Source organism: Electrophorus electricus, chromosome 23, assembly GCF_041902795.1.
Source record: "Electrophorus electricus isolate QZ-2024a chromosome 23, ASM4190279v1, whole genome shotgun sequence".
In the NCBI taxonomy this organism is placed as follows: Eukaryota; Metazoa; Chordata; class Actinopteri; order Gymnotiformes; family Gymnotidae; genus Electrophorus; species Electrophorus electricus.
This window is the reverse complement of record NC_137519.1, coordinates 5,355,677-5,377,813: the sequence shown is the minus strand read 5'-3', so window position 1 is coordinate 5,377,813 and position 22,137 is coordinate 5,355,677. Positions and strand designations below refer to the sequence as shown.

General features: G+C 41.8%; 1 protein-coding gene across 2 annotated transcripts; it reads right to left on the bottom strand.

The window, feature by feature from the left end:
- Positions 1-277: 277 nt before the first annotated feature.
- Positions 278-21,952, bottom strand: xpnpep1 (X-prolyl aminopeptidase (aminopeptidase P) 1, soluble). Of its 2 annotated transcripts, XM_027015409.3 has the most exons (21): positions 21,826-21,942; positions 21,324-21,348; positions 20,476-20,600; positions 19,610-19,673; positions 18,647-18,751; positions 18,148-18,240; positions 17,666-17,809; positions 17,101-17,196; positions 16,695-16,776; positions 15,996-16,206; positions 5,051-5,140; positions 4,818-4,868; positions 4,048-4,106; positions 3,334-3,411; positions 2,993-3,064; positions 2,522-2,582; positions 2,015-2,084; positions 1,680-1,853; positions 1,368-1,444; positions 1,084-1,182; positions 278-644 (listed from the first exon to the last, which is right to left on the bottom strand). In XM_027015409.3, the coding sequence occupies exons 3-21, from the start codon at positions 20,590-20,592 to the stop codon at positions 525-527; spliced, it is 1,863 nt and encodes a 620-aa protein (XP_026871210.2). In that variant the 5' UTR covers positions 20,593-20,600; positions 21,324-21,348; positions 21,826-21,942; the 3' UTR covers positions 278-524. The 2 variants fall into 2 exon arrangements, with proteins under 2 accessions (XP_026871210.2, XP_026871209.2); XM_027015408.3 differs by lacking the exon at positions 21,324-21,348 and having other exon boundaries at positions 21,826-21,952.
- Between the last annotated feature and the right edge of the window lie 185 nt (positions 21,953-22,137).

The following is a 22,137-nucleotide window of genomic DNA, read 5'->3' as shown; positions in this document are numbered from 1 at the left end:
GAATATACTGATGTTGCTACGGTGACAGGAGCCACCCGGAGACGTCGCCAGCATCTACTACAACTACAGCAATCCCCTGCCTGTTGGGTGGGAGGAGGACATCGCCTCCGCCCCTCATGCTCTGCCCAGGCTGCCAGATTCCCCCGATGATCCTGACAGTGGCGTTATCCTGGACCCACCCGCATTCTGCATGCAGCTGTAGAGTCAGTTTGGAAGGTTCTATCTGAGACAGGACAGGGATGGGGGGGTGGGGTTGTAAACAATGGCAAAAAGCTCATTTCATTATTCACCTTTGTTTTATTGGATCATAAAAGAAGTGATGTGGATCTGCTTTACAAAGTAAGCATCAAGAGAAGTATACTGATTAGAGAACCAGAAAAAGGGAGAGCGAGAGAAAGAAAAAGAGTGAGAGAAGGAGAGAACCTCATAAGACAATGACAAAAAAGTCACTTTACTGCAAAGATTAGGACTGGGTTAAATTAAAAAACAAAACAAAACAAAAAAAACCACCACCAACTACACTTTCACATGATTGGCTGGGTTTCCCTAATCAGCCAATCCAGTGCCTCCTTCCTGCCCTGCCGCTCCAGCTCTGCTCCAATTATCTCTTGGCATTTTCTGTGGTAATCATTCAGCCAATCCCGCTGGAGGAGAAGAAAAAGGAGAAGTGTTTTTAACTCACTAAACAGGTATTTATCCTTTAGATTAAAACAAGTCATTTTACATGTGAAGAGTTTCTGATCCTACTAGAAATCTAAATGAAGGTGAATGGAATTCACATAAGTGTTAATCTTAAAATTGTTTTAATTATTAAATCATGAACTACAGCTCTTTATAGGTATATCCCAGTTTATACAGCTATAAGCTATTTTATATCTGTACTAATAAAGTGACTAGCTGTAAGCATATAACAGTGAATCAGATTTTTGCAAATAAAGCAGTTTGCTGTACTGTTGTGTTGGGAGGGTGACTACTAGTATGCTGTATTTATAGGGAGGAAGAAGGTTTTGTTGGTTTAGTGTGTTGTACTTAGGAAAATGTATTGGTGTGTGTTTGGGCGAGTGTGTTGGTGTGTGTTTCCACCTCTTTCTGTGTAAGCAACTCAGATCTGATCATCTTCAGCTGTATGGGGACCAGGGTGATAGGCTCAAATGTTAGACTGCCCCTGTTCCTGTAGTTATACTGAGCGGAGGAGGGGAAGGATAACGACACTCTTTTAATGACAAACCAAAGACATTCCCAAAAACATTCCCTGCAACTGGAAATGTGCTTTCCTAACCACAACATGATGGAATCCTAAAAAATGCCAAACTCCATTTTTGTTTGTGGATACAAATGACACAGATGTTGCTATATAGAGTTCTTACTTTAGGCTTTGTGGGAACAACCAGAACAACGTTTTCCAGTCGAATGCCAAAGGAGCCGTCCTCGTAATACCCAGGCTCTAAACACAGTTCACAAAAGAGTAAGATCACGAAATCTTCCCATCATCTTCAAATCAATGCAGTGAATGGGTATTGTTATAATGCCACCTAGTGATGTAAAATGATAACAGCAAGAAACGTTTAATCCCAACTTTGTATATATAATGACAAAAGGTACAAAAGCTGTGGCCAGCTGTGTGTGTGTGTGTGTGTGTGTGTGTGTGTGTGTGTGTAAGTGTATGGTTGTCTCCATACCATCACTCAGTATCATGCCGGCCTCCAGTGGTTCGTCGGCAAAGGTCTTGTAGCTGATTCCACACGGGCCCTCGTGCACATTGAGGAAACAGCCCACACCGTGACCCGTACCGTGCAAGTAGTCCAGCCCAGAGTCCCACAGGGCGGCCCGGGCGAAGGAGTCGAGCAGGTGTCCTACACACGCACGCGCACACGCACAGTTGAGATTAAGACCAAAGAGGGCAGTGCTGTGACCCTCTAGCCAGTCGAGGCTAGTCCAGACTACAGTTACAACCATGTTCGGCTCTTGGAAAGCAGATCAAACAACTGTCTGAAGGCCTGTGGCGATCACGTACCTTTGGTTCCATTAGGAAAAACTGCAGCGCTGACGGCGATGTGGCCCTTCAGAACATACGTGAAGCACTCCTGAAACAAAGCGCAGGAAGTGGAGAGGCCTTAGGAAAAAAAACAAAAACAATGCTCTTGCTGCAATACCTTTATGTTACTGCAGAGGGAGCCAGAGGACAGGGAGCCTTCTAGTGAACGGTCGGTAACTGTTTCTCTGGTTGGAGGGGGTAAGTCTCAGAGTAAAGAGAGCTAATATACTGTTCCTCCATTAGAATCCTTTCATTGATTTCAATGGCAATAACTGATCTTGGATCAGCAATTTTGTTGTTAAAGCGCAACACATGCTACCTCTAGTCTTTTGGTTTATCTATGGTGAGGAATATGTTCACTTGTCCCTAATTAAGTGGAAAAGGAAGTTTCGAAATTGAACTTGTGTGATCTTACAGAAGGGAGAGATCACCACCCACTGTGTCCATCACCCACTCCAGGGGTGGGGCACACAACAGCCCGATTACCTTCTCATAGTCCGTGGGAGTCCCGAAGTGCATGGTGCGGGTCACGTCTGTCGTCCCGTCCCTGTGAACAAGACATGGCAGCGGTCGAACGGACCTCAACAGGCAAAAGACGTCTCTCGGCCCAGCGGTTCTAGAAGCCGTACGCTCTTCTGAGCAAGTGTTCATAAGCACTAAATTATCACCCGGTGTATTATTAAGCGCAAGGACGCTGAAAAAAAAACCTGCTGATGACCTGTTGGCACACAACTGATGGTTTCATTTGGCAAATCACTAACGTATTAACCAAGTGTGAACGCCGTGCCAACACTTAACAGGTGTCTGGAGAATTCAGCACCATCGTGTTGAGTGTCCGTACCATACCAAGCTAATCAGACTCTTCGGAGGATTAAGAGGCCTTACTATGTAGTGCTACATGCTAATAAATGTTTGATAAAATGTGCCCGCGGAGTGGGTGAAGTGGCGTGGGCATACCTGTACTGTGCCCCGGAGTCAATAAGGTAAAGTTCGGTAAGAGACAGAGTCCGGTTGGTCTCCGGAAGAGGCCTAAAATGACAGGGAAGAAGACAATTACCATATAAACAGCATTACAATATAACACTGTATAAGGGCACAGTGGTCCTATAATTTGGCAGGATCGGTTAATCATTTATGACCATTGTTAAGGCTGTAATCCTAGTTTAGATCCTTCAAATATAAGTGCCTCTTGTGGATTAAGGCCAGATTAAGTCTTGGACTGCGTACTAATGCTGAAGTGATTTGGGCTAGGACTAGGATTAGCCTATGTGGGTAGAATTAGTATTACGAGAGCTCACCGATAGTGGATGATGGCACCGTTTGGGCCAACGCTGGAGATGGTAGGAAAACTGAGGCCAACAAAGTCCTTTTGCTGACTGGAGGCAAAAAGGAGTGAAAGGGTTATTTTATCAGAGGGTTTGATTTTGTTTCTGCTTTGACATGGCGAACAGAACCTAACTAACTCTAGATCCTTCTAGATTAGGTTTTCACATCGTTCTCTACATTTATGGACAGTATACATCTTGGTGTGTAAAGAGCAAGTATTTCCTAAATTATTTGCAGAATTCAAAGCATCTCAAACTAAAAATCTCAAATTTAGCCTTAAAATCCAGAGTAAAAATTGCTAACACTGCCTTTAAAGTTCAAAGGTCCCAATGTCTTAGGTTCACTTTTAAACATTTTAGTATTTTGAGGTGGATTATTCCATCTTAATTAAAGCAGGCAAGATACCAAGGGCACTCAGGTGTCATACTGACTATGACCTCTCTAAAAGTCACAGTCCAGCTGAAGTCTGAGTGGTATTGTCCCCTTAAATGAAAACACACCCTCACGTATGACAGCAGCCGTGGTGATTCACCATTGTTTTTAGAGAAAGAGTAACACATGGGCCTTAGCCAGCATGTGACACACCACTCAGATGTGAGTTCACCAGTGTGTGCCACACAACCCAGGTGACGGGCATCCTGCGAGGACACCCGTATGTGATGCACAGCTGAGTTGTGACAGCTCACCTGCGGAGTTCCTCTGCTCTATCTGCAGCCGATATCTCTGTGACTGTGCCTTTTGGAATCTATAAAACAATAAACAAGTACGGGTTCTCAACAGAGTCTACACATGTGCGCACGCATCCCAACACACACCAACATGAACTTTTTAAAATGGTTGATTTTAGATGTGAATGTAATGGTGCTGTTAGAGAGTAGTTATATTAAACCCCTCCCAGCCATCTGCAGTGAATCTAAAACACAGATACTCAACTGCTGTGCACCCAAACTATGGGATTAAGCCCCTGCCCTGATATTTCCCCAGCATTTCAGGACACCGACTGTTAATCTCAAGACACAATCCATTTCGTAAGATACGCTGGTTGTCTTGCCAGTAACCGAGTAAGATTTAGTCTTGCTGATCCCATCATTGTACATTTTGGTGTTTTAACGTCGACTTTTGTGTGCTACGTGTCTTCAATACATGTTTACTCAGATTCGCTGATTACAGCAGTTTGTGTATCTAGAAGCACTTTTCTTGCAATGATGTCCAAAGGTTTCTCTGGGAACCTTGTGTAATACACTATCACTTTATTACCTCTTACTACAGTTATTACCTCTTACTATAGTACACAGCATTTATATATATGTATATATATATATATATATATATATATATATATATATATATATATATATATATATATATAAAAATGAATGAATGAAATACAATAGTTATTATTATAAGTACATGGGTAACTAACTGTTGAGGGTACGGAGATTGGTGTCTAATGTACCTCTTTTTCCAGCCAGGTGAAGAGCTCACAGAGCGCCACAGCATCTTTGATCTGAAACAGGAGTCAGCACAGGACAGAGCACACATGAATGTCACGTTACAGAACACGTGAACGTCAGTCCGCTCAAGTCAATACGCAAACAGCTTGTGCCAGGAAAATCCGCTGGAAGTTGGAATAACAAAGCAGTGGTAGTAATCGCATGCGTGCGGGGGCGTGTGCATGTGGCTGCTTACGTGTGCCATCCGCATGCCCTGTATCTCTGTGGGGTTTTTGACTGCTTTCGCCAAGCACAGAGGAGTGTAGGGGATGGGAGCTCTGTGCATCTGAAAGAGACGGCAAGCACAGGCAAGATGAAGAAGCAGGCTCCTCAAAACCCTTTCCCTGTTTTTAAAAGACCAGTTCTTAATGTTACTGCAACTAAATTAAGTTTAATAAAATATGCCTACTGTGGAAAGTCCTAGCTACTAGAAGAATGGCCATGACGTATGTAAATAAAAGAATCTGAATACACAAAATCTGTTGTTATATTTCATATGGATATGTTGAAATTGAACAGGCTCTAAATAAAGAATTCATAATCATAGCCAGAGTTCAGTCAAGCATAGTCTGGAGCAGGTGAGTTAGTGTAGGAATTAAATATGCCCATCCTATATATCCTATATGTTAAATGTTCTTCTATGATTAAAATTGTTAAATGTTAATGTTGACAGATTTGCTCCTGAGGTTTATGCTCATCTCTTCAATAATTCTTCTGAACGCCTCTGTGATTCTGTTCCATGCTATGGTGCTGAATTTGATGGCGAGTCTCCTGAATCATCATAACACAGTTTCTAACAACTTGGTGCCGTGACCCGGATGGCACACTGAAACCTCTCTGGAGGGTAAACCCATTATTCTGAATCAAGACAAATGTCAGCCACAGAGACAGAGTCAGTATAGGGATTCTCTGGGACTGAGAGAAGACCGGTTGCTTCACGATTTTGTTGTTATAGTTTGGCTTGTTTTCCTGTTACTTCATCATGACTAATGAAGGCTGAGATACAGTGAATTCTGGGAATGATTCCTTTAAACCTTTAAGTACAAAACCAGCAGTTTGGCTGAGAGACAGACAGACAGGTGAATTAGAGGCGAGTTCAATTCAAATGAGGTTATTTAAAAAAAAAAAAAAAAAAGCACCTGCATGAGAGAACTTGCTATTTTTCCTCTGAAGTTCTTTAGCACTGATGGCACATGGAATCTAGATGAGGGTAAAAGACTTAAGTATGCTGTCAAGTGAGAGGCCTCAGAGACTCAGCCTAGACTGTATGCAGATTTGGCTGTATGTGCCTCAACTGAAGCAGAACACTGTCTGAAGCAGAACACTGGTCAGCTGTATTATATCAGAGGGGGATGAATGTGACCATGAATCAGAGGACACTAAAATGATGCTCTCTCAGATGTGACTAGTGAGGTGCACAGTAACAAAGATGGCACTGAGGTAGTAAAATGATATTGTAAGCAGAAAAGTTTGGATGGCTTAAAATAAACTGGGTTCAGTAGAAAAAGGCCTCTGGGCTTCAGTGTGAGGCCTCACAGGGCCTCTGTGTCAAAAGCCTCAGTCTAAGGCTGGGACATCACAGTCTGGCACTGCAAGAAACAATGTTATCACCATGGGCACCAGGTAGTTTGAATGAGATCACTTTAAAAAAAAAAAAAAAAAAAAAACAACTGGTGAGCGTGTTTGATATCAATTTGTATATGTTAAATAATGTATTATTTGGACATAATAGTGGAAATCTGGAACAGTACCATGAAAAAAGAAAAGTGGTTATGTAACTGCCCTTGAAGAAAGTGTATAAAAGTTTATGCCCACCTGAGACCGTTAGACATATTCTGGACTGTAATTTGTGTGCAACATTGAGCTCAACAATAAAATATTGAATTCTCTTCAATTAATTCCTGAGTCTGCATCTTTATTTCTATTTAGTGTGTACTGAGTAAACTGTTGGAAACTTGGGGAAAAAATTAAGGAACCACATTAATTGGTGGCCTGTACCACGGGGATCAATTGGCAGCGGACTCACGCCGTCAGCAGGACAAAACACCAGCTGACAGACAACCCAGAGCTGCATTGTTCTGTGACCGGGGTCCGAATCCACACGCGCACACTATGAAAAGGTAAGCAGAATACCTGTTAAAAAACTCTGCATAGGTGGTATTCAGACCTTGTCCACAGAGTATTGTAGTTGGGTACTGGGGGTCTTAAGGGTGCAGACTGGGAGCTGAGGGAGTGAGAATTGGCTGATAAAAAAAAATATATATATATATAAACAAAAAAACAATCAAAAATAGTTTCACAAAAACTTACTATAAAAGGAAATAGTGAGCAAAAACTGGTTTAATAACAAATGATAAACTAAAGGGTATAAGGGTATGACTGGGTATGTAGATCCATCTAGACATGATTAATAGCATCTAATCATAAAAGCGTACACAAAAATACTAACGTTTCAGAGATCAAAAATAAATGATAGATACGATGTATAAATTCAAAGGGTAAGATTAATTATAAAACTTTGACGGAGACAGTTATGGCAATGGGGTGCGTACAAACTACAGCAGTAGCAAAAGGAGAAGGTAAGGAGGAAATATTACAGGTTTATAAATGTAACCTGTATGAGTGGTGGTTAAAAGAAATGTTAGAAGGGTGAATATGTAATTTACTCAAATAAGCCCTGGCTAAGTCAGCAAGTTAATAGATGGTCAGGTTTAATGAAGGGACTTGGGTTTGAGGGAATAGATTTGTGGTTAAAGTAATCGTGGGTAGTGATTTGTGTGAGACACGGAGTTCAAACTCATTTTTAGCTTGAGAAAATATATAGAAACTTGGCAGGTGTGGAGTGTTGGCGATCGCTAGAGTTAATAAATCTTAAATTATATCAACTGACTGAGTGGCATAACTTGGATGAGGTGGAGGCTGTTTCTCCTCATCTTAAATTATGGAAAAGAATAAGGAGGGTCTGGAAACAGGATCTGCTGTCCGCAGTGCTCAATTAGTTGTTGTCCAGCCCAGTGCCGATAAGAGCAGCAGTCGGACTGGAACAACTGGCAGTGCCTGATGATGGGAGACAGTGTAGAGAACTAGAAATATATGTAGCAACTGACAAGCCAGGTGTATTGGGAACAGGAGCTGGACACCCTGTTGGTGGACAGAGTTAATTCATCGAGTGCTAGACACGGTCACCTGTAAAGAAAGCAGGAGTCTACTGAGAGAAGTAGCTCCAGGTACATACAGAGTTGGGCTGGAATAAAGAGCTGGTTTGTGAATAGGCAACTGCTAAATGATACAATGTCTTGATTTCTTGGCATGTGAACAACTGACGATATAATGCGATTTTGCTCAATATTTGTGTTTCCGAAAGAAAAGAAATTGCGGACATGAGAGAGCGCAAAAGGCATCTGGCTGGTCAGAGACGTGAGACGCTGTGAGGATGAGCTGATAGAAACGCTGAAAGCCGATCCTAATTTGGAGGCAGTTATGCTGCATCATTTCAAACAGGCTGGGTCACGGTGGGAAGTAGAGTCGAGAATACGGCACTTTTTCACCTGGCCTGATACTGGTGATGGTGAAGGAAGATTGTTTCAAATATGGTGTGATGGTGAACTAGTGAAAGATACCAAAAGATGGCTTGTTACCATGGGAGTGTGGTGCAGGTTTATCATAGTACAGAGACGCTATGGTATAGAGTGAAAGGAGAAGCTTCTGTATGGTCCTTTGAGGATCGACATGTGCTTAGAAAAAGGGATTTTTCGCTATGCTGGGAAAAAAGAACCATTACACGATACACTGAGACCTAATCGAGAACTAGAAGTTCTCATGCACATGCAATACTTATGATGTAATTAATGAACATGAACACTGATTGTGTAGCACTCAACATACAATGCATCACGCTTACACTTGTCCCACAACTAACAGGATCAGATTAGAAGTTTATACAAACTGGATCCCATGCAGAGATGCAGCAGATGATGCACATGAATAAATGTTGTATATACACAGCAAATGTAAAGTTGTGTGATTGTAAGTAGAAACTAAAAACTGTTTTTAGTTTTACCAGGGGACCGCAGTAAGCATTTTCTTGATACACAGAGGAGTGAGAGAGAGCACAAGCTGGAGTGGGAACAGTAGTCACACAACCTGCTCTAGTTCTGAACACTACTCCACAGATTGTGCACGCAGCTCCAGTTTCTGTCCCAGCTACAGCTTTGTTGGTGCCTCCAATTACCTTTATGTGAACGGAGGAGGAAGAGGCAGAGGATGAGGAGGACTGCAAAGACTGCTTGGTGTCCCAAATGTAGGTGCCCATCAAGATGGAAGCAACAAAGACCAACAGGTATCAGAAGTACAACAGGGTCAGAGAATAATACACTGCTGGCCATATGGACAAGCGGGACACGCAAGCCGTGACTGCCCGAATAGGGAAAGGTTCTGAGGAGGCCCAGAGGATCCAAGGTGGGAGCATTTGCAATTGGTACCCTCAACCTCAGCTGTAGGGGAGCCCAAAGTGCAAGTTTCAATTAACGGTCAGCAGAATCTTTCCTGGTAGACGCAGGAGCCACCCACTCAGAAATCAGACAAGAAGGTACTCACCTACCCCTCTCAGTGCAAAAAATGCAAACAAACAAGGGTTCTTTGGGAAAACAAACAGTGAAATTTACAGAACCATTAGAGCTGACCATAGGGACACAAAAGATAACAATGCCGTTGTTGTACTCAGAGTCCTGCATTGTGTAAATTAAAAGCAGCTATTAAATGTACTCTGGATGGTAGATAGTACATTTCCCAACTAAAGCATGTCAAATGATATTGACTGCAGTAAAGGAAGATTCAAAGTTACCCAGTCCAACAGTGTATTGGCTGAAACTAAAGGAACCAAACTTACAGAATGACATCACTACACGGAAACGATGGAGACAGGGTATAAGACCAGAGAGCGAAGAAGTGACTGACAACGTGCACTGTACACTACTCTATGATCCAAACGGTATTCATGAAGAGTATGAAGTGACCTGGGAAGAGTGCATGGAGGGAAAATCGATTCTGCCGCCATGCTATCAGAGTGCAGCAGCCTATGCTTATAAGAAAGCAACATCTATAACTACGGGACAAAGTTGAATTATTTATTAGCCATGCGCTACATGCATTAATAACGTCCCCTTCATTTGTCATCACCAGTGCTAGACAGACAGGGTATGATGTTATTTTATCAGCACCTGAGGTAACAATATGTAGATGTACAAGAGTGAATCAAGCAGAAAGAATGATTACTCCAGATGAGGGCACAGCACATAATTGTGAAACTGAAACTAGTGGTTCTTTGAAACCAAGGCAGGACTTGATTAGTGAACCATTACCATATAATGATCAGGTTGTGTGTAGATGGTTATTGCTTCAAAGGACCAGAGGGTAATTTAGCGGAATATTCAGTAATTTTATATTACTTTTATTATATATATATATATATATATATATATATATATATATATATATATATATATATATATATATATATATATATATATATATATAGTAAACCTGATAGTGATCCTGATGAGACTATTTTTAAGACAACTGTCCCACAGTCCTGCTCAGCGCAGCTAGCAGAGATAAAAGCATTAACAACTGCTTGTCACTTAGCAAACAAGTAACTATGTAGCTCCATTAACTTTAATAAACATACTGATACATGATGCTCATGGACCAACACACGTACACAGGAAGGAGGTGATGAAGAAAGTTAAAGATCGGTGGATTTAGTCCCAATGATGGACCATTGTTTAAATAACTGTACAGTATGCATTGAATATAATTAAAGAAAGCCATTAACTGCACCATTAGGGCATATTCCCGTCCCAGATGGTCTGTTTAGACACAGTGATGGACTATAGTAGACACTGTAAAACCTACTGGGAAGTTCAGATATATTTTTGCAGTAGTAGATGTATTCAGCCATTGGGTAGAAGTACAAGCAACAGCGAAAGAAGACTCAATATCAGCAGCTAAGGTTCTAATACAAGAGGTCATACCCAGATTTGGTATTCCTGATAAAATTAGCTCAGACAATGGTCAACACTGTTAATAGAGTGATCAATATTATAACACAAACACTTAGTGTAAGGCGTAGGCTAGGATGTGTCCATCATCCTTAATAATGGTGTAGTTGAATGGCAAAATGGCATTTTAAAAATTAAATTTATGTTAAAAAGTTATGTGCAGATAGCAATTAATTGGTTAAATGCCTTGCCCTTAGCTTTAATGAGTATGAGAATGACCACTAATCATAATAATCTCAGGCCACATGAGATGCAAACGGGACACCCCATGCCTGTTACTTATTTAAAGGGGACCAACTAAAGGACCTAACCTAGAACAACTGCAAGGTGAACTGGGGGAATATGTTAAGTGTGTAACAAAAATGCACAAGGAAATCTTTACACAAGTAAATGGTGCAACTGAGGGATGTAATTAAGAAATTGCAGAAAGACTGAAAGAAACACTACCAGGTGACTGTGTATGTGAAAACTTTCAAAAAAGTTGGCAGGAACCCAGACGTGAAGGACCTTATAAAGTGGTTTTAGCAACACCCACTGCTGTCAAAGTGGAGGGACGTAAAGTGTGGATTCATCTGAATCGTCTCTGGATTTATTGAAGCCAGCGCAGCAGACAGACACACCACAAGCTCCTGCAACTGCCAGTGGACTAGACGATCAAGCTGCTGAGGCAGGAACTTCCAGGCCATGGACTCAGTGGCACGCTACAGACACCACCTGAGAGGCCACCTAAAGACAGCGAGGATTCTGATCAAGAGTCTTGACCACGGCTGGTAAACAGTCATTAAGACTCCAGCGCAGATGACATAGTAAGGGCGTGAGCCAAGTGCCACCTACACTGTCCCTGTTGGATATCCAGTTGTTATTGCATGACTGGATCATCCAGAACTGCGAGTCAACTATGTGGAGTCCTGTAAACATTCCTGGACTGCATGGGCAAAGGGGTATGAACTTTATACTGTGTTTATTTGTTCTTTTTTTGTACTGTTAGTACTATTTGGTTTTCACATAGATGGAACTCAGTTGATTGTGATATCATGCTAATGCACAAATGCAGAGGGCTTGAATCACACAGATGCTCTACATCAACCATACGCAAGGTGCGTATGTCGCAAACGTAGTGTCGCCTCAGTAATGCAAAACCTGCTTGCAACTTTGCGAGAACAGAAGGTGTATACTGCGTCCAAACATTCAGATAATGTGTGGTTGTCTCATGTTAGTTGTACTGCCCGTACCATTACAAAAGACAGCTGCATAGTGTGTGCTAATGGGAAGATTAAACCGACCATAAGGCCTTTTCCTTTCAACTCCACTACATGTGTTAGAGGGCAACCGTGTGCCTTCTGGTGTCTGATGTGCAAAGGCTGCGTCCGTTATGCTTCAATATGTAGGGCAGAATGTAAGCACTTCTTAAATAGCTATAATAGTATCTTTTTGCCCATCCCACATCATTACCTGTAGGGGGTAATGAAACTGAGATAAAGTCAGTGTAGCTTAACACTACAATATTTCCAGATTGATTTTACTGTAAAGGGGGAATTGGTCCAAAAATGTGACATTTTTCAGGGATGTGTGGAAGAATTTGGATTGTGGATCATGCCCACAGTCTTGGTTCTGGTTATTATGTTTCACAGTTCCGATGGCAGTTTTGTATACTTGACGTTGCCCAACCATGCCCAAGCCACCCAGAGCTATGACGGCATAGCTATGCCAGACGTTTATGGGGTATGCGGGCGGAAAAGACTGTTTTCTTGGCAGCCAAATGGACAGACTTATGTGCCCGAGTCATGTTAATTGTGCCAGTCTCCATGGTTCCAGTACCAGAGTCCGCATTAACAGAACCCTGTCATTATATTCATCATAACCATCATCGCATTTAAAAACGTGCCATGGTACCAGGAACTTTCGATGATTAAAAAGTGCACCATGATGCCATTGGAGTTCCTAGGGGGGGTTTCCAGATTAATTTAAGGCTAGAAATCAAGTTGTTGCAGGATCTGAATTCATGCATTTCTGGTGGGTTACTATAAACAAAAATGTTGATTGGATAAATGAAATATTATAACCAACAACGTTTTATTGATTACACTCATGATGCATTATCAGCTGTAGCTGAAGAACTACAGGCTACTTCATTAATGACCTGGCAGAATCGGGGGGTGTTAGATAAGTTAGAAAAGGGAGGTGTTTGTGGTGTTTGGTGAATCCTGCTGTGCATTCATTCCAAATAACACAGCCCCCAATAGCTTCATAACGACAGCTTTATCCAAATAGGAATCCCTGAGACATAAATTAGCTGAGAACTCAGGTGTTGACAAGTGTCACTGGATGGTTTGACTCATTGTTTGGCAGATGGAAACAACCCTAATTATGTCCGCCCCTGACCAGTGTAGTAGTGGGAGTTGCTTTGCTGGCATTATGCGGATGTTGGGTTGTTCCTTGTGTTAGGGGTTTGATCGTTAGGGCAGTTGATCAATCCATATCGTCTCGGATGTATACTGGATATCCAAAACTAACCATCTCAGCTTCATTGCCTTGGGAAGTAGTATCTGCAGCTACACGCGAGACACAGACTGAAACATTTTGATGTTACTAACTGTGTTTAGTTCGTAATTTTAGCCTTGTATGTGATATTATATCTTTATTTGTGAAAGGCTTCCTAGCTCTATAGGGTTGTGGGCACATCTTTTATACATTTTCTTCAAGGACCCTTACAGAACCATTTTTATTTTTTCATAATACTTTTCCAGGTTTCCACTATTGTGTCCGAATCATACATTATTCAATGTATGCAAATTTACATTCAATACTTACACCAACCGGTTCTTGGTACCTGTAACAGGACACCGGCCCGGTCCATATGGACAAACAGTAGAGCCGAATATTAGAGGGATAACGCGGACAATATAGGGAGTTGAAAGACTTATTTTAATTACACCGCAATTAGAGGGAACAAACTTGCCGGTTGCTGGAGTTTTGCAAAGTTATTGTAATTGTCTTACATTGTTCGGGGTGGCCAAATGACTGTGTAGATAACTACTAGAGTTAATGTATATGTGTAGATATAGATAGATTTATTGTGATAAGGTAACAGGAGTTTGGGTTCAAAGCATGTACCTCTGTTTTGTTTAGGGGTTGCAAGGGGACGAGTTAAGAGTCGTGCCCAGAATTGAGGGAGTTGTAGTTTTGGTTCATGTTATTGGAGGTAATTTTCCAAAAAGAAAGGGGGAGGATAAAATTGTGATTAATGGCTCTGTGTTTGAATGTGTGTAGTAATAAACTGTGTTTGAATATGTGTAGTTATAAACATTGGGAAAATGTTTTAAAATGATGGCCTTTTTTTGGAATTATAAGGGAGATAAATTTAATAAATTAGATATCTAGAATGGTTTGGTCTAAGGGGCGAAGATTAAATATAAGGAGGGGCGTTGGAATGCAAGTAGAGAGACACATTGAATGCCATAATTGGGAGCACGTCAAGATGCTTAATTTCCCTTATTGGCATAATTACTATCGGAATCGTCCTCCGTTTGATCTCCCCTCGCTATCCTATTACAGTACTATTATGTTCGATCTGAACTACTACTTTTTTTTTTTTTTTTTTTTTTTTTTTTTTTAAAGGCGGTACTATTTCATACCTCCAGATGCCCATATTGGTTCTTCCGTTCTTCGTTTGTGTGTAACATTGAGCTAAACAATAAAATACTGGACATGCTATTCTCTTCAATTAATTCCTGAGTCTGCATCTTTATTTCTACTTACGGTGTATTAAACAACATATTTGTATACTGGGAAATATTAAGGAACCACAGCATCAAGGAAACCAAGTTGGAAAATGTTCCCTTAAATGCCAACACTTTTGATAAAATATTCAATGTATTCAACCATCTCAGAGAAACCGGCCTTGGTTTGCTTGATCTCATGCAAAGAATAAAACAACTGTACTGGCTATATACTACGAATGCCGTTGCCATAGCAAGACCTGTACTTGATGTTTTAGACAGCAGGGAGCTAACAGAGTACTGGAAGGTTTTTGTGGTAATAGTACAGATACTGATAAAGGACAGAGAGCTTTTAATACATGGATTAGACACAAATGTCACCAAGTTACTGATTGGAAGCAGATCACAAAATATCTACAGAAATGTTTATTTTGGGGACAGTTTGCGCAAACCGTTCTGTGACACTAGTGACAATATTCATCCTTCATTTTGGGCATGTTATAGAGTCTGAGACTAGGTTTTAGGCTACACTTGCAAATAAACATAGAGAATTTGAAGATCAATACAGTCTCCTGACTCATGAGGTAATAAAATGATACTGTAAGCAGAAAAATATGGATGGTTTAAAATAAACAGGTTGCACGCAGGAAAGGCCTCTATAGGTGTCAGTGTAAATCCTCAGGAGGTCTCTTTGACAAGCCTCTAGGGGCCTCAGTCAAGGGGGAGCTTGGGTTCAAGGATGGGACATTCTGGCTTAGCACCAGAAGAACCAATATGGGCATCCGGTGATATAGAATAGGATCGCCTTTTAAAAAAAAAAACAGTAGTTCAGGTTGAACATAACTGGTACCAAGAACCGGTTGGTGTAAGTCTTGAATATCAATTTGCATACATTGAATAATGTATGATTTGGAGAGCAAGAGTGGAACCTGGACAAGTATTATGAAAAAATAAAATGGTTATGAAAGTCTCCTTGAAGAAAATGTATAAAAAAGGTGAGCCCACCTGACACTGTTGGACATTCTCCAGACAATGCCTGGTTTGTAACATTGAGCTCAGAATAAAGACGGGACCAGCTATTCTCTTCACTTAATTCCAGAGTCTGCATCTTTATCTCTATTTAGTGTGTATTAAGTAAACAGTCTTGAACTTGGGAAGATCTAGGAACGACACTCATTGTTGCCAAACCTCTTTCAGTAGATCAGCAGAACCTGGTGTTTTTTTGTTGTTTTTTTTTTTAAATCACACTCATGGAAAATGTAGTTTTCCTCTCTCAATTTAGAAATGGAATGTGGCTGTATGACCTACCTTCGCTCACAACTTTCCCCGCCCCTTCCAGTAGGCGGGCACCCCTCCCACTCACCTTGGGGATGGCCTGGGTGAGGGCGCAGCTGGCTTTGTCGCAGATCCACACCTTGTCTTTGGGCCCGAGTGTGGAGCAGACGGCCTGCAGCTCGTCGTGCACACGCTGGTAGGGGAGGCACTCCACATGCAGCTCCGCCTTGCTGGGTTCAGTCAGCACCAGGTGGTCCCGCACCACCGGGTCCGCCGTGCGTTTCTCGTCCAAAAACAACCTGAGTAATCACCATGGAAACCAGCAACAGCCATCCTTAGGCCATTTCATTACCAAAAAGCCATTTCTAATAATGATCATCATCATCAGGTATGTTTATACAATACAGCAAAGTCACCACCAGTGCATTTATAAGCAGACATCAGATTTAGCTTTTCACCGTAAACAACTGGGTTATGGATGTCATTTATTTATCTTTTCGGCGCCACTGAATACAATTTTAAAGAGACAGAAACACAGTACAGGACACCAGATTCTAACATACAGGAACATACAAGTATGGGGAAAAGGCAACTAGAATAGGATCCACATGTTTAAAATCATGTTCTGAATTTCATGCAATCAATATTGACCTCCATGTTAAATTGGATTTATCACCCTGTGAATGATTAACTTTAACCTCAACGCTAATGCTTACTAAGTGCAAAGTTTTGAAGTTTTATTATTCATTATAATTTATGATTTGATATAGCCGGGGGGGGGCGTTACCGTATGCTGTTCATGCCAATGATGGCGTAGGCGAAGAACACAGGGTTGTACTCGATATCAGAGCCTCGCAGATTAAAAAGCCCTACAGAGAAGGAAAGATCGAAACTTTTACAAAGTTTAAACCAATGGCACAGCAGAAAATCGAGTGCTTCATGATAAACCCTTCCTCTATGAAGACTGACCCCTCCCCCAGTTGAAGCATAACTTATCATTATCTTGCCCACTGGAAATGAAAAGAAAAAAAATAAATGTTGACCCAGTAACACCATCAAAATAACACACATGCTAATCTACCATAAGAGCTTTTAACTGCATGTAATTAGCAGGTAATAGGAACTAAGAGATGGGTCATGTACGCACACACACACACACACACACACACAAAGTGAAGACTCCTGATACACACATGCGACCTCGTCCAGGGCCGTCACCACAAACCAGGAGATCTTCCTTTCTGCCATCTTGGCCCTCAGCTGCATGACTTTATCCTGCCAGCGCAGACCTGCGCGTCACAGAGGCACATGCACACACACCTTACACTAGTAACATCATTCCACTACTAAAAACCTTGTCTACACACTTCTGCTACTTTAATACATTCATGTTTAAGGACCTCAGGTCTAAGTTCAAAAGTGGAAGTCTGCTTTTTCATTGGTATAATAGCTGATTTCACTTCAGCAAGAGGAACCCACAGTGAATGTGAATTTAAGTTTAGGTTTAAATGGTAAATTAGCTAACTTATGAATTCCTCTCATCCCATGTATGAAAGTGTAAAAATGTGTGCATGTATACTGATCAGTAAATCTCCAGCTCACTAAAAGTATGAGTGTTTTCTGAGTGAGGACAATGAATGTGTGTGATATGTTATAAAGAGATTATATTGAACAGCAATACTGACTCTGTGTGTGTGTGTGTGTGTGTGTGTGTGTGTGTGTGTGTGTGTGTGTGTGTGTGTGTGTGTGTATACTGACCAGTGTATTTTAGTCCCAGGGCACTGAGCTGTGTGCTGGGTCTGGCAGGGCGATCCTCCCAGATAGCATCAATGAGATTCTGTTGAACAGCGACAAGTGAGTGGCCAGCACTGCTTAGGGCCTTCGCCAGGGTCTTCCACTGGTCTGAAACACAGCAACACCAGCATCAACACAGCAATTTACAAAAGATGGTAAATTGATCAGATTTGTCATTTAAGGATTCTAATGGAGCATGACGTGTATAGTTAACCAAGATAGACAGATAGATAGTTAAAACGTTATTGATCCTGGAAGGAAACTGCAGATAGAAATGTTTCTGTCCAGTCACAAAGTAGTCACAACCAACTGTAAAGTGAGAGTTTGAAAGTACACTTTCCTGGTCATTTTAACATAGTTAAAAATGTAATTAAAAAAATAACAATTATAAACTTAGATCAACTTAGATCAGCTGTCTTTCATACTCTAACCAACATGATACTGACCGGCAGCAATGATCCAGGGGTCGACCCCCACTTTGGAGTTTTCTGGCAGGACGCTGATGAGCCAGTCTTCCTGGGACAGAGTCTCCTTCAGACCTGGACATGGGCAGGCCAAAACAATAATACTCTTTTAAGGACTTTTTTAGAAGCTTTAGAACATGCAGATTCACGTTAACAGAGACACATTAGGAAGATCAGACTGTGTGTGGGAACGTCTGGAAAGCCAAGTGCGGTGATTTCAGAATTACAAAGTGGTCACCCAGCCACCTGATGGAGTCATGGCATTATGCCAAAAGGATTCAAGGACCAACAGATGGTGACCTGTACTGAACACACTTTGAAGACATTACAAATGGTGGAGGCAGCATAAATAATGTCATGAGAATGTTTCCAGTGGGCCCCTTTGGCATGTGAAAGGAACTGACATCAAATAGAACCACAAACTTGATGATGCTAATGGAGCTTCACCAATCACAGTTTGGGGGTTTAAGGTTAATTATACCCATTTTCATTAGAGTCCAGTTGTTGTCCATCTGTTGGCTGGCCTGTAGGAAGTACCGCCCATCCGTCCACATGGCTGCATGTTGCTCTGTCACAATAGCAGTGCCTAAAAGCAGCCAGCATACACGGAAAGACGTAAATAAGACAGACACCCACACCCACCCACCCACACACACACACCCACACACACACACACCTCCCCCCCCCACACACACACCCCCCCCCACACACACACACACACACACCCCCCCACACACACACCCCTTCACACCCCCCCACCCACACACACGTCTGTCCACATGACTACGAACGAAACTAAAACCAAGCCAAATGGCTTTTCCATAAACCCAGGCCTACGTTTTCAGTGTTATAGCACACTTGATTTTGCACATGCACTTGAACACTTGCACTCAAGAATGTTTGACCATGGAAGACACTAAACTGTACTGTGCAGGGGAACTCTAGTAAAACCCATGCAGTCAAGTTTCCAGAGGTGTGTATAGCTTTGTGCTGCTCTATGTGTGTGACCACACACCACATATAAGGCATTGCAAAACCTGACGTGCATGCAGTCCCATATTTAAATCTACCCGAGTCTAACAATCTCATTTATGGCCTTATAAACTGAGTCACATGAGGTGTGTGTAACACAGTTCCACTGTCATGTTCCATGTCTGGATTATGTTAAGTAATACTTTGTTGTCAGGTGTCAGTGTCACGTAACACATCTGTTCATCCTATTGCATGCGTGCATGCGTGCGTGTGTGTGTGTGCGTAAAACCTGACTACCCCCAAACTCCCTGCTAATTTTGTGCAGTTTTAACATGGTAGCCCAACACGTCAAAGCACTACAGCGGAAGACGTCGTCGTCCAATCAGCCTCTGCAAGTTGAACCCGTGGACACCTGGGTCTGAGTGTAGCACAGCGGACAGGAAACTCTTGGCGTGCACACATCACTCCCTACCCGCCGAGCCGTTGAAACCGCAGATGAACTCCCGTCTGCAGTCACAGGGAGCGATGTATTCACTCTGCGCAGGACACGAGAGAACATAGACACATGCGATGAAGAAAGCGTCTGCAGAAAAGATGGATTACATCATCCACATTTTTACACCTTTACATGTGTATTTTTTGTGTCTCTCAGTGTGAGTTCCAGTTCAAGATCAGGTTCTTCCTTACATTTAAAAAATGTTCTATTAATTATTTGTTTGTTTTGGGGTGAAATTACAGTACCATTATAAACTTTGCAATCAAATATTATTTCTTTGAGAAGTAGAAATAAGAGAAAGAGAGAATTTGTATTCATTTGAGGATTCCAAACTAGTGAGCAATAGTATGTAGGGAAAGATGATAACTCTTATTAAATATCCAATGACTGTTACACTCGTATTCCTTTATAAACGTTAATATGCAACATATCATAAGCTAAAACTGATCCTAGATCAGAGGATGCCGCATGGGGGTCTAAAACATGACTCCATGTTTCTCGTTACTGAGGGGGTGGGGCTAAACTGCACTCCAGGGTTTCTCAGACACCATATAAAAGATCCATGCAGTTTGGCGTTGTGCACCTTTGTGGCACAGGCAGATTTGGCCAATCATAAATCCTGTTTTCTTCCATTAGATGATATGAGTGTGGAATTCTCTGCTTTTCAGTTCATTCCACTGTGGACACTTTAATGATTTTCAGCTGCCACGACAATTTTTTGTTGTTGTCCTGAGTTTAATTAATATTCCATGCAACTGTCCATGCAGAACTAAATGGGCTGATGTATTACTAGTTTCTGTCACGTCACCGTCTTGCTGCAGGTTGTGCTTCAGGGCTCTCACCTGGTGGGCGTCGCCTGAAGGGATGATGTAAGCCTGGATGGGCTCAGCGACATACTTGCTGCCCTTCATCACCTGCCTCAGCTTCCTCAGCAGCTCCACCGTGATCTTGGGGGACATTCCAGCTTCTGCCACACACACAGCACACGTTCAGTACACATTACAACAAAGACAACATGCACACACAGCAGAACAAAAACAACACAACCCCCCTACAAACACACGCTTTAAATGAGCACTTCAACCAAAAAAACCCTAACACCACTAAATGCAAATTAAATCATGCTAACCTGATTGTCACTGACATTCATGGTAGCCTGTCTTATTACAATAATACCACTGTTGCGGAACTGAATAAACAACCCAAACACAATTATAATTAATGCAAAAGCCTGGAAATTACTCACCAAGCTAAAAAATTACAAACATTACCTGAACTCATTTCCTCCTCTCTCTCAGATTCAATACCTGTCAGGTAACATAGGTCTCCAAGTTGGACTGTGCCCTGATATGGAACCTTTAACTTTCATAAAACTGACACTACCCTCCAGTTAAACATTGACTACTGGTAGTTCATCAAACACTTCAGTTCCACTTCAAAATGATGCTGATAGTTGCATTAACTGTATATCAGCTGAGCTGACAAAGAATATTCTTTTTTATAAATGGCCTTTTTTTGTTTAAGAGTTTATTATAACCTGAGTCAAATGTGAAGACCCGTGTATAGACGATAAGTATGAACAATTAAGGGAAATGTTTGTCATCAAAACACTGTTCATTACACAACGTGTGAATGACTTTTAGGCCACTGTACTGTCCAATCAAATCAACGGAAACACAGTCGTGCTCACCGATTGGCTGGATTCTTGCACGATGCTCCACAAAGGGAAAACAACCAAGCTGTCAAATTAATCGCCTCATTATTCGACATCAACTAAATTTAGTACACGCTACTACATGTATAGCTAACATACACGTAGTAGAACACAAACTACTAGCTGGCTACAAGGAGTTGTGCTTGGAGGTGTGGCAAAATCCTTTTATCGTTAACCTGATACTGGATGGTTTTCAAAGAACTTTGTTTTTAAAACATTCGCCGTTTTGCTTTGCGAAACTGTTGCCTGCAAAAAGAAAGCTCACAAAACAATCACAAAATTGCAGCACTGTTCCTAACACGCGGTCTGGCCACATAATATTAGGCGCAGCTGGCGCTAGCCACTCTGCTAAAGACAAGCTAGCAAAACATGCACACGTCCAGCACGCCAGATAGCGCCCAGGCCCGACGCAAAGTCTCCATTTGTCAGTAGAGACTACGTGATGTGATAAAGTAACGCTAAAGATATCGCCAGTTACCTTCGAGATGCGACCACGGATATTATTAGTGAAAAGTAAACTCCACCGTTCCTTGTGTTAATTTAGAAAACAAGAGGCTGCCATTACGTGGTTGACGTACAGCGTCACATGATCAACTCGTGAGTCCAGTCAAGTCTAGCGCGCGAGACTCGCCTTCCTTTATTTGGTAAACTCGGACGCCACGCGCTTCAGCATTCACGGTGGGCCTGCATATACGCTGATTTGCCATCAAGGCCATTAATCTCAGCCAGCTACGTGAAAGCTTTCAAAGCAAAGGCTACTTTTCACAGAACATACAACGATTCCGTAGAG

What these genes read in the sequence shown, in the direction of transcription:
- xpnpep1 (XM_027015408.3), bottom strand. Translation starts at nt 20,592, where the DNA reads ATGTCCCCCAAGATCACGGTGGAGCTGCTGAGGAAGCTGAGGCAGGTG. An exon ending in GGCCCTGGACGAGGTCGCAT is followed by an intron (nt 16,777 to 17,100) that starts GTGTGTATCAGG and finishes CCTTCTCTGTAG; the next exon opens with GGCTTTTTAATCTGCGAGGC. An exon ending in CTCCCACGGACTATGAGAAG is followed by an intron (nt 2,085 to 2,521) that starts GTAATCGGGCTG and finishes GCTTTGTTTCAG; the next exon opens with GAGTGCTTCACGTATGTTCT.